General features: G+C 50.1%; 1 protein-coding gene across 1 annotated transcript in view; it reads left to right on the top strand.

Annotated features, from left to right (window-relative positions):
- The first annotated feature begins 327 nt into the window (after positions 1 to 327).
- Positions 328 to 14,485, top strand: part of NR3C2 (nuclear receptor subfamily 3 group C member 2) — a 210,103-nt gene continuing 195,945 nt past the window's right edge. The window contains exons 1-2 of the mRNA XM_059826712.1: positions 328 to 359; positions 5,328 to 7,089. Coding sequence (XP_059682695.1) covers positions 5,330 to 7,089 — 1,760 coding nt within the window. The 5' untranslated portion in view covers positions 328 to 359; positions 5,328 to 5,329. The remainder of the gene's footprint in view (positions 360 to 5,327; positions 7,090 to 14,485) is intronic.

The raw sequence follows: 14,485 nt of genomic DNA, 5'->3' as shown, positions 1-14,485 counted from the left end.
CCGCCGGTGCTGGATCCACCCCCCGCTCCCCTCCGCCGGCGGGCGAGGGTGTGACCCGCGGGAACACCCACCCACCTAGGCGTCCATGGTGGGAGCTGTCCGCCCAGCCGCGCCGAGCCGCGCCGCGCCGAGCCGCGGGCACCCCGCCGCCGCGGCCCCCTCCGCGCCCACCCCGCCGGCAGCGCCCTGCCCGCTGCCCGGCCCCGCTCCCGGCGCTTCCTCCGCGTACTTTTTTTTTTTTTTCCTCCTTTTTTTTTTTCCCCCTTTTTTTTTTGGTGGCGGTGCGGGCTCTCGGATGGTTTGCTGGCAGTAGCCGGGGGCCGTGCCTCCTCCCGCCGCGCCACCATGTCGTAGGGGAGGTGAGTGCAAGCGCGGACCCTTGCGCGGGGCGCGGAGCGGCGCGGGGGGCCGAGGGGCGGGCGGCGGGGGCCGGGCGGGTGTCCGCCACCCCAGCGGGCGTATCCAGGTCACGGCCGGTCCCGTCCCCATCAGTGAAAACTTCGCGGGAAGGACACGTCCGTGGCTCGGCAGCGCCCGCGCCAGCGCCGCGGGGGAGCGCGGCGGCGGTGGCTGCTCCGCGGGTCGGAGAACGGCCGCCGCCGCCTCGGCCCGTGCCCGCCGGGGCCGCGGGTGCGGGTCGCTATTTGGCAGACCGTGCAGCCGAGGGGGGGGCACGTGACGCCCCAAATCCCGGGGCTGTGCGCTCTCTCGCTGGGGCGGTGGAGTACAAGCCCCGCTCCCCGGAGCGTACGCGGCTCTGCGCGTTTCTGTGCGTGCGTGCGTGCGCGCAGGGGGCGATTTCGGGCGAAGGTGCGCGGCGCTGCCGCTCCCCGACGGGCTCAGCACCCGCCCCGCTCCCGGGGGCACCTCCGTCACCCTGCGGGGCCGCGGAGCTGTCCCCGCCGGGCCCGGGCCGCACCTGGGGGTCGGGTCGGGGCCGGGAGCGGGAGCGGGGCTCGGCGGGGGCCGGGGCCGCTGGGCAGCGTGCCTCCGCGGCTGCCGGCCGGGGGCTGGGGGCGGTATTCGCCGGGCGAGTTGGGAGCGCATCGCCTAAAAGTTTGCTCGGCGTCGGTTTTTTGGGGTTTTGGTTTTTTTTTTTCTCCGCTTCCCTGGGAAAAGGGTATTCCTGCAGCCGGGACGCGGGCACCGGCGGGGGGAGACCCCGGGAGGAGGGGGAGCGGGCGGCAGCACCCCGGGGCCGGGGGCCGTCCCGGCGGCCCCTCTCGCTGCCCCTGCGCGGAGGGGGGGGGGGGGGGGGGCAGCGGGCGGGGGCGCCCGGCGGGATGCGCGGGTGCCGCGGAGCGGAGCCAGCCCGGGGGGGAGCGGAGGACGAGTCCTTGAACCCTCCCGCGCGCCGCCGCCGCTCCGCTTTTATTCTTTCCTTTTTATTATTTTTCGGTTAAATCACCGCCGCATCAGTACCGTGCACGTTCATCCGCCGCTGCAAGGCGGAAATCCCGGGCCGGCGGAGAGGCGATGCCCGGCCCTGCCGCCGGCGCGGCGCGGGCACCGGGCGGGGGCGGCCGCGCCCCGCGCACCTCACCTGCCCGCGGGGGGCCCCGGTCCGCCGCCCCGCGACCCTGCCCCCGGGGGCGCCCCCGGGCGGGGCGGCAGGCGGGGGCCCCGGCTCCCCGGCGGGGCTGACGCCCGGCGGCTGCGCGGGGCTGCGCGGCCGCGGCGGCCCCTGCGGCTTTAAGGAGATGCGTTTTCCAGCCTGTGTCGCAGCAACTTTGTATCAGTCATGTCGCCCGGCGGGTGACTGACGGGGCGCCCCAGCCAATGGGGCGGCGGCCTGGCCCCAGCCGCGCGGCGCTCCGCGTCCCGCCCGCCAATGAGGGCGGGCGGCGGGCGGGACGTAAACTTGAACTTTATCTGGGCATGTGACATGTTTTTAAAGGACTTGGCACCTTTTCCCGTCCCCTCCCGGGTGCCGCTCCGTGTCACCGGGCGGCGCGGCGCGCCGCGGGCGGGAGGCGGGGGAGGGGGGGGGAGCGCCGCCCTCCGCGCCGCCGGGGGCTCGGGGACGCGCCCCGCCGCAACAGGTACCGCGGGGCGGGGGGCGCCGCTCGGCTCCCCGACCCGCAGCGGGAGGTGGGGCTGGCGGGGTGTGGCGGGGCGGGAGGCGGCGGCGGCGGCGGGGGGGGGGGCACTTCGGGGGGCGGCGGGGGGGGGCGCCCCCCCCGCCCGTGCCCTCGGGGGGTGTGTCAGGGTGATACCCCAGACCCTCTCCGCTGTGGGGGGTGGGGAGCGGCGTTCGCGCGGAAAAAAGCGGTTTCCTGCGCCGCTCGGGGGGCGTGAGGGGGCGGGCGAGGCGGGCTCGGCCGAAAGCGCGTTTGGGCTCTTGGGTTCCCCCCCCCCGCCCCGGGCCGACCCCCCGGCGGACGCCTGCGAGAGGGAGGGAGGGAGGGAGGGAGCTCCCGGGCACTGCTGGGTTCCCCCCCACGCGTGACAGTCCGGATTGTACCTGCGGGAAAGCGGACGGGACCGGGGGGGGTGGGTGTGCGGTTGGGGGCGCGGAGCGGCGCTTTCCGCCCGGGCGCTGCGGCGATGCTCCACTCCGCGTAGGGCAGGTGGGGAAATAAGGGCGCGCGCGCTGCCTGCGTGGTTGCTAACACGCGTGTGTGGGCGAGGAGGGAGGGGCGGGCCCCCGCCGCGGGGGTCCGCGGGTGGCGGTGGCGGGGGGGCAGCGCTGCCGCCCCACCTGCCCGCGCTGCCCTGGGGCGAGGGGGCGAACGCCAGCCCGCCCCTGAGGGGCAGACCCCGGCCCCGGGGCGGTGTTCCGCCCGGCGAGCCGCTGGCGGGCAGGGAAACCGGGAGGAAAAATCGGTTTACAAACACCGAGAAATGAGCGGGTGGTCGCTTCAGCCCGCGGTTCAGTCTTTGTGAAAGGGGATTTACCTCAGATTTTCCCGTCTCTAGGTGACCTTTCGGTTGCAGGGATACCAGGTACCATTCCGGTTTATTTCCATCTGGCTGTCGCTGCGAAACTGGTTTCATGCCTGATTGATCGGCGACTCGTACCGCAGAGGGCTCTGTGCGTGGTGATGTGTTTGGGGGTGACATACAGAACTCGCAGTGTCCGAGTACTTCTTGGGGTGGGGGGCTGTGCCTGGAGAAACTGCTCTGCTCGTAAAACAAGCTGCCTCCTGCAAATTACGGGACGTAGACGGTCTCGGTTGCGATACGTAGCACGACTCAGCTCGTGCTGTGGTCGGTGGATGTTTTAGCCAAATCCACTTAGTGAAAGTTAGTAAAAAGGCACGGTAGGTGAAGTGCGGGTACCGTGGATAAACACGCCGGTCAAGTTGTAGTAAGTTCCGTCTAGGAGAGCAGAACCGAACCCTTCCGCCGACAGCAGCCCCTGAGGCGATCGCTCCGTTCTTCTATCCGCCCAGGCGCGCGGCGCTGACAGAAACCAGCGCTCCCAAAAAATCTCTTTGCTGCTGCAGTCTCACTAATTTGTATCTGTCATTTTAAACCGAACTTCTATCAGGCCACAAATAATCTCTCTGCTGGTTTTTGATCCTCTCGGATATATTTACCAGACAGTGCCTCTCTCTCTGGACGTGCGGGACCAGGGCGCTTTCGTTTAATTTTTTTTTTTTTTTCCCCTTTCTGTGACCCAGATTTTTAGTTGCTGAAGTTTTAAAGTGTGCTCGCCTATTGCTTATGTATGAAGTTTGAAATGTACTGCTGTGGGAGAGAGGTCGCTACAAAGCTCCTGCGCCAGTGTAACATTAGGCCTATAAGTGAGATTTCCTGGTACGCAGTGGTTCTGCTGGTGGTTCTGAGGGTTAACGTTCACTTACATCCTAATTTTAAGCCTTAACTAAGTTCCTTGGTTTTCAGAAATGCTGGTCGCTCACAGCTGCAATTGATTTCTCTAGGAATTAGGCTTGCTCAGCACTTAAATCAGGGGTAGGTGATTATCTGGGAGTGACTTTATGTGGAAGCAGGCGCTTCTGTCTGAAAATTTTAGACTATAGGAATGTGATTTGATACACGTGATGATGTTCTAATAAAATTTGTGCCTGAGGGGAATGTAGGCATAGGGCCATAGTTCTAAGTAAGGGCAAAGCAGTATTTGAGTCATTCACGTTAAGTTTTTTTTTGGTTTGGTTTGGTTTTGTAATTTTGCTTAAAATAGCATTTTTAAGTAGTGTTAAGTAAAGGTATTAAACACTAAATTAAATTTTGGAAAACTAATAGATTCTGGAAGCAAGAAGTATTTGCATAGTATTGACATTGTAACTATTGGCACCTGAGTTTCCACAGTTGTAATGATACTGTGAACCAATTCCTTAAAAGAAAAATAATTGTTGTTACTTAGATGTGATTTTCAGAATAATGGAGGCTAGGTCATGCATCCTGCTCCCCACCTCAAGAGAGTGGCATGTGGGGTGGGAGGGGTGTTTTTAGGGTCTATTTTAGAACAATGTTTACTTTTCTTTGTATATTCCTCTTGCTGGCTGCCATGGAGGTTTGCAGAACTACGGATCCATTTGCTAGCCACGCATCCCCGCCTGATCTGATCCCCTTCCTCTGCAGCAGAAACGTTTCCCATTCAACTTCCGCGCTGCTTCTCTCCCCGCTCAGTCCCATCCTTCGTGTCTCCTCCGGTGGCTGCACAAGCAGTTTGTAGAGCTGTGAAGGGGCAAGTCAGCGCCCGGCCCCTTGGAACTGCCGCTTCCTTCTAAAGCATCCTGTGTTCCGCTGGATGATGAGGAGAGACCCTCTTGGCGCACCAGCCTCTCTTGCTTTGCTGTCCCTCTAGCATGGTGGTGGAAGGTCTTTGGAGGAGCGGAGCTGTTTCTGGAGGAGCAGAGCTGCGATGAGCAATTCCCATGGGGTTTATGTCCTGCCTGCCACCACCACTGTGTCCTCCTTTCAGGACCTCTCTGGTTCCCCTCCTTCCTTGCTGTCCCCTTCCCTTTTTTCCTTGCAGGCCCCTGGCTGGGGGGCAGCCCACGGTGCTGCCGGCACCGGCCACGGCGCTGTGGCCAGGGAGGGTGAGCGGTCGTTGTGCTGACGTTGCCGAGCCGTTCCTTTCGGGGCAGGGCCGGGAGCAATAATTTGGGTCTTTTCTTGCTCCTGATAGGTTTTCTCTCAGAACCCGTAGGGCTGTCATATCCGTGAGACCTTTTCCCTCGGTTTGATTGAAATTGGACAAATGGTTGAGAGATGACGGATGAGGCAGGGAAGCGGGACTGGCAGGAGGATAGACAGAGTGAGCGGATGCGCCTTGTTTCCTTAGGAAATTAGGAAATTTCCTTAGGAAGTTGCACTGTCATTTATTAATTTTACTTTTTTGTATGTGTCTTTGCTAGTTATGGAGACAAAAGGATACCACAGCTACCCAGAAGGCTTAGATATGGAGAGACGGTGGGGTCAAGTTTCTCAGTCTGTGGAGTATTCTTCTGTAGGTGCTGGAGAGCAGACTGATGCCAGTAACTATATGGAGATTGTAAACGTAAGCTGTGCTGCCGGTGCTTTTGCCAACAGCAGTGCTCAAGGAAACAACAAAGAAAAACCTGAGCTACTCTCCTGCCTGCAGCAAGACAGCAGCCAGCCTGGTCTTTTGCCCTCTGACATCAAAACCGAAACGGAGTCAAAGGAGCTGTCAGCGACGGTGGCCGAATCCATGGGTTTATATATGGATTCGATACGAGACGCCGATTATCCCTACGATCAGCAGAACCAGGGGAGCCCGGGAAAGATCTACCAGAATGTGGAGCAGCTGGTGAAGCTCTACAAGGAGAACGGCCATTGCTCTTCTCCCCTCCACAGCGCCAGCAGGCCCTTGAGGTCTTTGATGTCGGACTCTGGGAGCGCTGTGAACGGTGGTGCCATGCACGCTATTGTCAAAAGCCCTATCGTGTGTCAAGAGAAAAGCCCTTCGGGCTGCAGCCCTCAGAACATGGCTTCCTCGGTGTGTAGTCCTGCTGGAGTTAACTCTGTGTCCTCAACTACTGCTAACTTCGGGAACTTTGCTGTGCACAGCCCCATCGGCCAGGGAACCCCTTTGTCGCGCTCACCGAACGTTGAGAACCGGGGCTCTATGTTGCACAGTCCTGCGCACGTTAGCAACGTCGGGTCTCCGCTTTCTAGCCCTATAAGTAGCATGAAATCACCGATTTCTAGTCCTCCCAGTCATTGCAGCGTGAAATCTCCCGTCTCGAGTCCCAGTAATATCACTATGCGATCTTCTGTGTCCAGTCCCGCGAACTTGAACTCGAGGAGCTCCATCGCCAGCCCTTCCAATGCCAACAATAGGTCCACTCGTTCTAGTCCAGCGGTTAGCACTGTGGGATCGTCCATCTGTAGCCCCGTAAACAACTCCCTAGGATTCCTGGCTTCTGGCACGCCGGCGGGACCTAGCAGAAGCCAAGATACCGTTCCCAGTCCGGAAACAAAAGACAAGGGTGCTCAAGAACTCACGTTTCCTAAGATGGAGGAAATGGAGAATGCCATCTCCAACAACAGTCAGATGAGCCTTGTTCAGTTCATAAAACCCGAGCCAGACGGTTCGTTTGGCAGCGCGTGCATTGGCGACAGCGGCAAAATAAACTCTGATTCCCCCTTTCCAGTACCAGTGAAGCAAGAGTCGGCCAAGCATCCTTGTTCTGGTGCCTCTTTCAAAGGGAATCAAACAGTAAATCCTTTCCCATTTACAGATGGCTCGTATTTTTCTTTTATGGATGACAAAGACTATTACTCTCTTTCTGGGATTTTAGGACCACCTGTTTCTTCGTTTGATGGAAGTTGTGAAGGTAGCGGTTTTCCAAATCCAGGCCTACCTGTGGGAATTAAGCAGGAGCCTGACGATGGCAGCTATTACCAAGAAAACAGTATACCATCCTCTGCCATTGTGGGTGTAAATTCAGGTGGACAATCGTTTCACTACAGGATCGGTGCCCAAGGCACGATATCTTTGTCGCGGCCGGTTGCTCGAGAGCAGGCGTTTCAGCACTTGAGCTCGTTCCCTCCCGTCAGCACACTAGTGGAGACCTGGAAGTCGCATTCGGAGTTGGCATCCAGAAGAAACGATGGGTATCCAGTTCTAGAGTACATTCCAGAAAACGTGTCCAGGTAAGCAGGCAAATCACTACTTTTTTTTTTTCTTTCTTTCTTTCTTTCTTCTTTTTTTCTTCTTTCCCTGCATTAAACAAACAAGGCGTGAATTAAAATGGGGATCGGGGTGGTATTTCTCAAGTTGATGCATAATTCTTTGTTTGCGTTTCAATTCTTATCATTAGATTTGCTGGTTTCTTGCTGTATTTTACTCTGCCTTTAATAAAAACAAAGTGCCGGCTTTAATATTTAAAAAGAACATATTATATTCCATTGTTATTAGATTTGAAAGTGTAGCTTTAGTATGTTTATGAGCTCTTACTACTATAAATGTTGTTTTTCCCATAATGAGAGCTTAGTAAAATTGCTCTCGTGTGTCCTATAATGGTTATTCTTTCTTAGCTGGTGCTTGAATGTGTTGTACCTCAGATGAAATGTTGAGATGAGGATAAGAAAACGATAGTGTCGGGAATCCGTTTTTGTAAAGATGCGTGGTTATAAGTTTGCACCTGACTTTAACTGGTTAAGTTTAAAAACTAAACCTTACAAGCCTGTGGCAACATATTATTTCTGTGTTTTAACTGTAGGAACATTTGGTTTGTATATATAGAAAAATGCCTCCAGAAGGAGGAGGGCTGTTAAAACTTGACGCATTTGAAAGGGATAAATGGATTAAACTGATCCCCTCACTTTTGGTGGAAGAGAAGTATGCAAGTGTCATTTCAATTTGTGTTTCTTGGCTGATTCGTGGAAGCACGTACTTCTTCAGCAAACAGGTGTTCATGTATCTCACGAAGGATGCTTACTTTCATAAACTGTCTAGTTTCATAGTCAATATTACAAGTTATTAAGCACATCTGACAGCAGGACTGAGCTAGAATAGTTACATAGCCTCTTCGTGTGTCAAACAGGCTCACCAAAGGTTTGTGCTAAAGCTCAGTGAAATAGCCGCTAACAGAATTTGCATTTACCTTTCTCAAGTCTTTTTTTCTCATCGTGAGATACGCAACTGCCCTCAGTGAATGAAACGTCTGCCTTATTCTTGGGGTGGGATGAAGAGGGTGCACAGTGTTTTCCATATTTGTATGATGCTAAATATTTCTGAAAAATTAGTGTTGCAGTGAAAAACATAAAATAATGGTGCTTTTGAGGAGGAAAACCAGCCTGTCTACCTGGGAGGAAAGAAAAGACTTTAGAAATTTCCATTTTATTCTTAGATCTGTCCAATACCTCTACAATCTCCTTATTTTGCCAGCCATACTTCACTTTTTCTTTGGCCATTTCAAATATGGTCTCTAGAGAGTGCACTTTTTAATATCCCTTTCTCAACTTGCAAGGGCTGTATCCCACCTTCATGCTGAACTTTGCCTGTAGCTCGGTATATGTTATCATCCAGGCTTGGCTTAAATGTGCTTTCTTGGATCAAGGAAGATGAAGTTACTGTTTTCTAGTTATTTTACTTGATGAAATTTTCGTAAATTGCATTATTTATATAGAGAGAAAAGTTTACCAGAAGACTGATGGGATGCCTGAAAATAAAGACCCAATATTTTACTGCCTATGTGGTTGAGCACTCTTACTTGGGCAAGTAGCTCCTGCCAGCCGTGACAGCTCTTGAGTGAGTAAGTGCTGCTTGCGCTGAGTCAAGGTTGTCATCCGTTGCAGGGCGAGGCGCAATAAACAGGGAAACGCTGGTAGGAGCGTGGTTGTCATCAAAAGTTGCGTTTTGAATGACGGTTTCTCATAAGGCTTTTGAAGGAGTCTTCCGATCTGACATTAGTCCACGGTAGCTCTTCTCATCCGTTTACCTCTAGACCAGTAAATGGATCATCTGTGTCATCAGGCTTGATGACGACATAGGCTTGATACGCTTGTCTGTCTTTGTTCTCTAAGCTGGTATCTCAGTAAGAGGTGCAGGTGAGTGTAGCTGTTACTTTGCAGGAGTAAAATCCTGAAATTTCTAGCGCTCAGAGCTAGTACTGCACGTGTGGAATTCTCTTCAGGTGATGGAGACCTGCAGGGTTGTGACACTTCAGGCATCCTGATCCGTAGTTCAGATTAGGACGTGTGTCATCATTTCAAATCTCTTAACTCGGTCCCATTATTTAACTAAATGTTGCTCTTAATCTGCTTGGCAGTGGCTTTATGCTAACAGGTGCAGCTGGGGACCAGTGCAAAGCCCTTACAAGTTTCAAGGTAAATTCACGTAGAGGTCATTTTAGCAGGATTTGAATGCGTAGGTGCCTGCCTAGATATTTGCCTGCTGACGAGGCAAGTCATAAAGACTTAAGACAGGATGTCACACATGTAAAGCTCGCTTTTGCTAATGAACCTCAAGTTGATCTTTACTTTTCATTTCTGTGCCGTGTTCCAGCTAAAACAGAGGAAATCACGTGCAAGTTTGTTCATGCTCCAAAGAGTTGTAATAAAACATGCATAGTTGAAAACCATGTCAGACCCAACCTCCCAAGGCGGGTTTCAGCTGTCCCGTGTCAGCATGGTATGGGGATTGCAAAGCCTCTCCTCCTTCACGTCGTCAGAACAGCAGCCATCGCACCTCTGCACTTTATATCCAAACCAGATCCTAGTTCCTTCCAGTCAGGGTTTTTTCCTCGTGTGTCAACCATATCAGCATCATATATTTTGCAAACTTCTACAGGATGTGATTAACCCTTCAAAGCCTGCAGTATTTTAAAGTTTCTGGTATTCAAAGTCTTCATCTTTTTTCAGGTCTACTTATCCTGCAATATAAATTGCCATAAGCAAAGACTAAAGTGAAGGGAAAAAATAGGCTACATGGTTCTCTAAAGCCAATATATGACCAGCGTTGAATAGATCTTGTTTTGGCAGCATTCTTTTCTGAACTTCGACATACTCTTTTTGGACTGCTTCTGACTTGCAGCTTACATGGTGAAAAGGAGTGGGTGACCAGGAATGAAGAAGACTTTTCACATTGAGAATGAATCTTTAGAATATTACTGTGAAAAATCAGATCTTTTTCTCCCTATTAGAATGTCACCTTTCTTGAGTCAGTTACACTTGCTGATAGTGTCTAGTAAACATAGTTTAGGCATTTAAAATGCCTTGCTACCTTATTGACTATGCCACTGTCAACTAGAACATTTCTCTTTTTCTCATTATTTGATGTCCACAGTTACAGTTCTTTCTAAGTTAGTTGGTGGTAACATTGCATCTTGTGGTGTTTGGGGAGCGAGAGCCTCTTAAGCAAAACCAAGTTCCCTTATTGCCTTTTAAATGTTTTTCTTCTGCTGATACGCATGCAGAACATGTCTTTGTCTTTGAAAGATTTGTACATGTTTAATTTTTAATAGAGGATGAATCATACCTGTCTGTCTGTGTGTATAGATCCCCGCTCCATGAATTCTAAGAAATAATGGTTTCTGAACTAAGTAATAGCAAAGCGGGCTGGAAAAAGAAGGTATGTGTGATTGTGCGATGTCTTGATGAAAACCTACACTAAGAATCCAGATAAGATTTCACTTTAAGGTGATTGCTCATCTGAGTCAGGGTACCAGCCTAAGCCTCCTGATCGTGCCAATGATGCAATTTTCAAAATGGCCTGGGAAAATGTCATGGTTGCTTGAAACAACAGTAAAAATTGAGAAGGATGACCTTTCTGCTGCGTTAGCTCTTACCTAAAGCTTCTTCCGCAAATGTGCCTTTTCCCTCTAATTTCCATATTAACTCATGTATGTATGCATACATACTCGCTTTTCTCAGCAGTTGTGGTGGAAACAAAGGGCTGATACTCCTACTGTCATTTCTTCCTGGCGGTTCCACTGGTGTAATTCAGTGTGGGACGAATTCACAAAGTTTGATGTGTTATTATTTAAAAAGTTCACTGTTTTAACATAAATTGCATATGTTTATCGAGAATTATGTTTCAATTGTTGTCATCCAGACAAGGAGATTCCTCTTCAAAACAGTGTTTCATGTTTAGAGTCTAATTTATGCCTATTAAAAGGAGTTGAAAGACTGTCATTGACTTCTTAGGGTTTATGGTCAAATCTTTGATCAAACATTGACAATATTTTAAGGACTTCTCATACCTGTCTGTTCCTGAGCCATTCACATGGATCAGCATTTTCTTCATAGACCCTACTTGTAGCAGCCCTCCCAAAAACCTAACCCAAACCAAAAACTAACCCAAAACCATGATCTTCATTTACGTGTAACCTTCAGTGACTTGAGTGGGTGATTCTGGTTAAAATCTGATTTCAGGCTCTGGCAAGTATTTTTGTAAATAAACTTTTATGTTAAATATTATCTAGAATGGTCACTTATCAGAATTATACCTGCCAGAGAGATAAAGGTCTGGTAAATATTATTTTTAGAATTTATGAATGGCCTTGACCTCTGTTTTGTTTTCTGACAGACTTTATGGGAAAAAGACTGAGCTCTTAAAATATTCTCCATGCTTGGCAGGACTGTTTTCCCCTTTAGCTTCCCACAAATCTACTGTGCAAACTTTTTTCACCCATGATTCTCTAATATTGTAGACTGTAGCCTTAAATCTGTACTTTTTTTTTTTTCCCAATTTGAAAATTTATACTTGTTTTTGTAGGTTCTTGTTTAATTTTGTGTAATTTTCAACAGCTCTGGGTATAATCTTGATACAACAGGGACCTCTACGTATGTGTCTTTACTTCTCACTAAAGAAGTTAGGAGTCTGTATTAATATGTCAGGCCAGGAGGTCTGAAGGGTCTCCTTAGCATACCAGCATGCGCTTAACAGCCTCGTACTTTCTACAACTTTTGTTGTTGTTATTTTGTTGAGGGTGCTCTTTTTTTGTTTTGCTCTTTCTATTGAGGAGTTCAAAATCTGTATAAAGTATCTTTTGAAAACGTGGCAGCTAATGATGCCTTATTTTCCCTTAGAATTTTACACATCAATTGACTCCTGTGCTGTGGCAGGGAGAAGTCCATGTTGCTGGAAAATTGTGCTCCATAAATGAGTGGATCTTCCAAATATGGGGAAATAAGAGCTCCGCTCTCAATTTGTATGCCAGTATCTAGGGGTTGTTTCTTTCTTTGTGTGTGGGGATAAGTAATGTTGTGTATTACTAAAACATTTCTATTACCAGTTGGTAGTGCTGAACTTCGGGATACTTGGCTGTTGGAAATATGTTTGCCATAGTTTATTCTGATAATAGTTAATGATTGTTTCCTAGCTTTTATATCCCTTTTGGTGATAGAGAATCTCACTATGATATCTTCTTTTGACTGGAAAAGGGGACGGTGGGATCGCCTTCGCACACAGGTTTTAGCAAGCAGAAGAAATTTTGATTATGCATATTCTGACAATATGGGTCAGTCCATTTTAATGAGGACTGGAAAACACTGTTGTCTGAAATACGTACTGTATAAAAATGTTCCCATCCTATTGTATGGGATATGCGTTGCAGTTACACAGGTAAGCATGCATAGGGGTTGCTGCAGCGGTATCAATACTTGTGCAGTACTCTTATTGTCTGCAGAGGGAGTAAATTGTTAAGTTGTGATTCAATAACCTGTCCTTACTCAACCAACACTTAGCATCAGTAGAACTTAAACCTGCTGTGAAGCGCTCTGCCCAGCTGAATGAGATTTCTGGATATGTGTTGTGCTTTGCTGAACACAGGCTGGAGTAGCAGTTGCTGTTGGGTGTCATTTGTAGCTCAATGATACATTGTTTGCCGTGGCAAAATATACTGTTGGGCCATGCCTCGTCTGGTCTGACTCTGGTTTTGCCCTTTGTTTGGGCGAGTTGTATGTGAGAGCCAGGTCGGGTTCCTGATCCAGTTTACTCGGAAGCTCTAAAAACCAACAGGTCAGTGCAACTTGGTGAGCAGCGTGGTGCGACGTGGGCATGAGAACAAACTGAAGGGAGGGAAAGGGAACGGAGTCTATGAAATACCCTAAGCGCATGTTTCTGCTAAAAGATAATGTGCTGTCGAGCCATAATCTCGGCATTGGTATTTTCAGGGTGTGTTTTTAAGAGGCAGTTTCTGTTTTTTAACTGTATGTATTGCGTCTTTGAACAGAGTTGTAGGAGCTGGAATTAATAGTGGACTGATTTCAAGCAAAACTTCTTGGAGAACAGGGGAGTGCTGTGATTCCAGATTTAAGCTCTCAGGGGTCAGAAAATACCACAGTTTAGGATGAGTATAGTACCATAACTTGTTCTCTGGCAAATGTGTCTTACAATATGGCTGTACAAGAGTGATAAAAGTGGTCCGACGAGGGAACTAAAAAGAGTATGTGAAAAACAGGTACTAAATATGTCTAAGTTTAGTACTTTTATCAGTTTTCACATGCAGCTGGTTGCTACCCAGTGCTTGGTGCTCAGCATATGAATGACTTCAGCTGCAGTCTCCTCTGAGTGAGAGAGATGTGTGGAGAAGAAATGAGGAGTATTTCCGTTGTGTGCAATTGACCAAGTCCTTGCAGCATCATTGGGCGCGTTCGAATGCACCCTAAATAGACGCTGGCATGATTTGACGGCTTGCTGCCCTGCTAGTGCAAACTGTGGTGGAAGGTCACTATTGGGTCCTCAGCAAAGCCCTCTGCTCCTGGAATCATGTTGGTTTTGCTGCTGGAGGAGACGGGCTGACCTTGGAGGAAGGCATATTTTTTTGAGTTGACGCTACGGGGGAAGGGATCATAGGTCGGGAAGGCCCTGTTTATCCATGCCAGCAGTTCCCAACGTAGCCTGCTCCGGTCCCGCTGCTGGCAAGAGCAGCAGTGGCGGCTCTTGGCTCTGTGCCGGGCTGTGCACGTGCTCGGGAGGAGGCACTCCCTTCTTGCCCTTGGAAGGAGGGTGCCTGCGCATCCTTCGTGATATGTGTCCTTCTGTTCAGGAACCCCGGAGTTTTACAAAACCTTGAGAGTTGATTTACTTTCAGGACAAAGTTTTCAAATAAACTGTCTCTTTAAATGGGAAGCTTTGACCTTGGTGGTTTTTATTTTTGGGTTTTTGGGTTTTTTTGCAACTGAAGTTTATTAACATGGTTTACCAGAGCTTAACAGTGTGTTTTCTGAAAGGATGTGATCTGGGTGGTTGTCTTTCTCTGCTTTACTGAAATCAGTGCTGAAGGATTTAAAACAAAAAAAAAAAACAAAACAACCCCCCCCCCCCCCCCCCAAACCCCTAGAAAACCCCCCAAAACAAACAACACCACCACCATTCCAAAAAAAAAAACAAAACCCAAACCATGCTGTTGATGATTCTGGATTCTTAAAAGGATCAGGAACATTGGTTGTATCTATTCAGTATGTGAACAAGTATTTTGCAAGACACTGTGTCTACTGAATTGTATTATAACAGAAGTTCCCGGATTGTTGGTAGGTCGCAAGAGAATAACTTGAAGTTGAATTTTATTTCTTCATCTTAAACTGTGAATTAAGCTCCTGC

The sequence above is a fragment of the Gavia stellata genome, chromosome 19 (assembly GCF_030936135.1).
Source record: "Gavia stellata isolate bGavSte3 chromosome 19, bGavSte3.hap2, whole genome shotgun sequence".
Lineage (NCBI taxonomy): Eukaryota > Metazoa > Chordata > Aves > Gaviiformes > Gaviidae > Gavia > Gavia stellata.
Note: the sequence above shows the minus strand (reverse complement) of the source record. Positions and strands in the feature narration are given on the sequence as shown.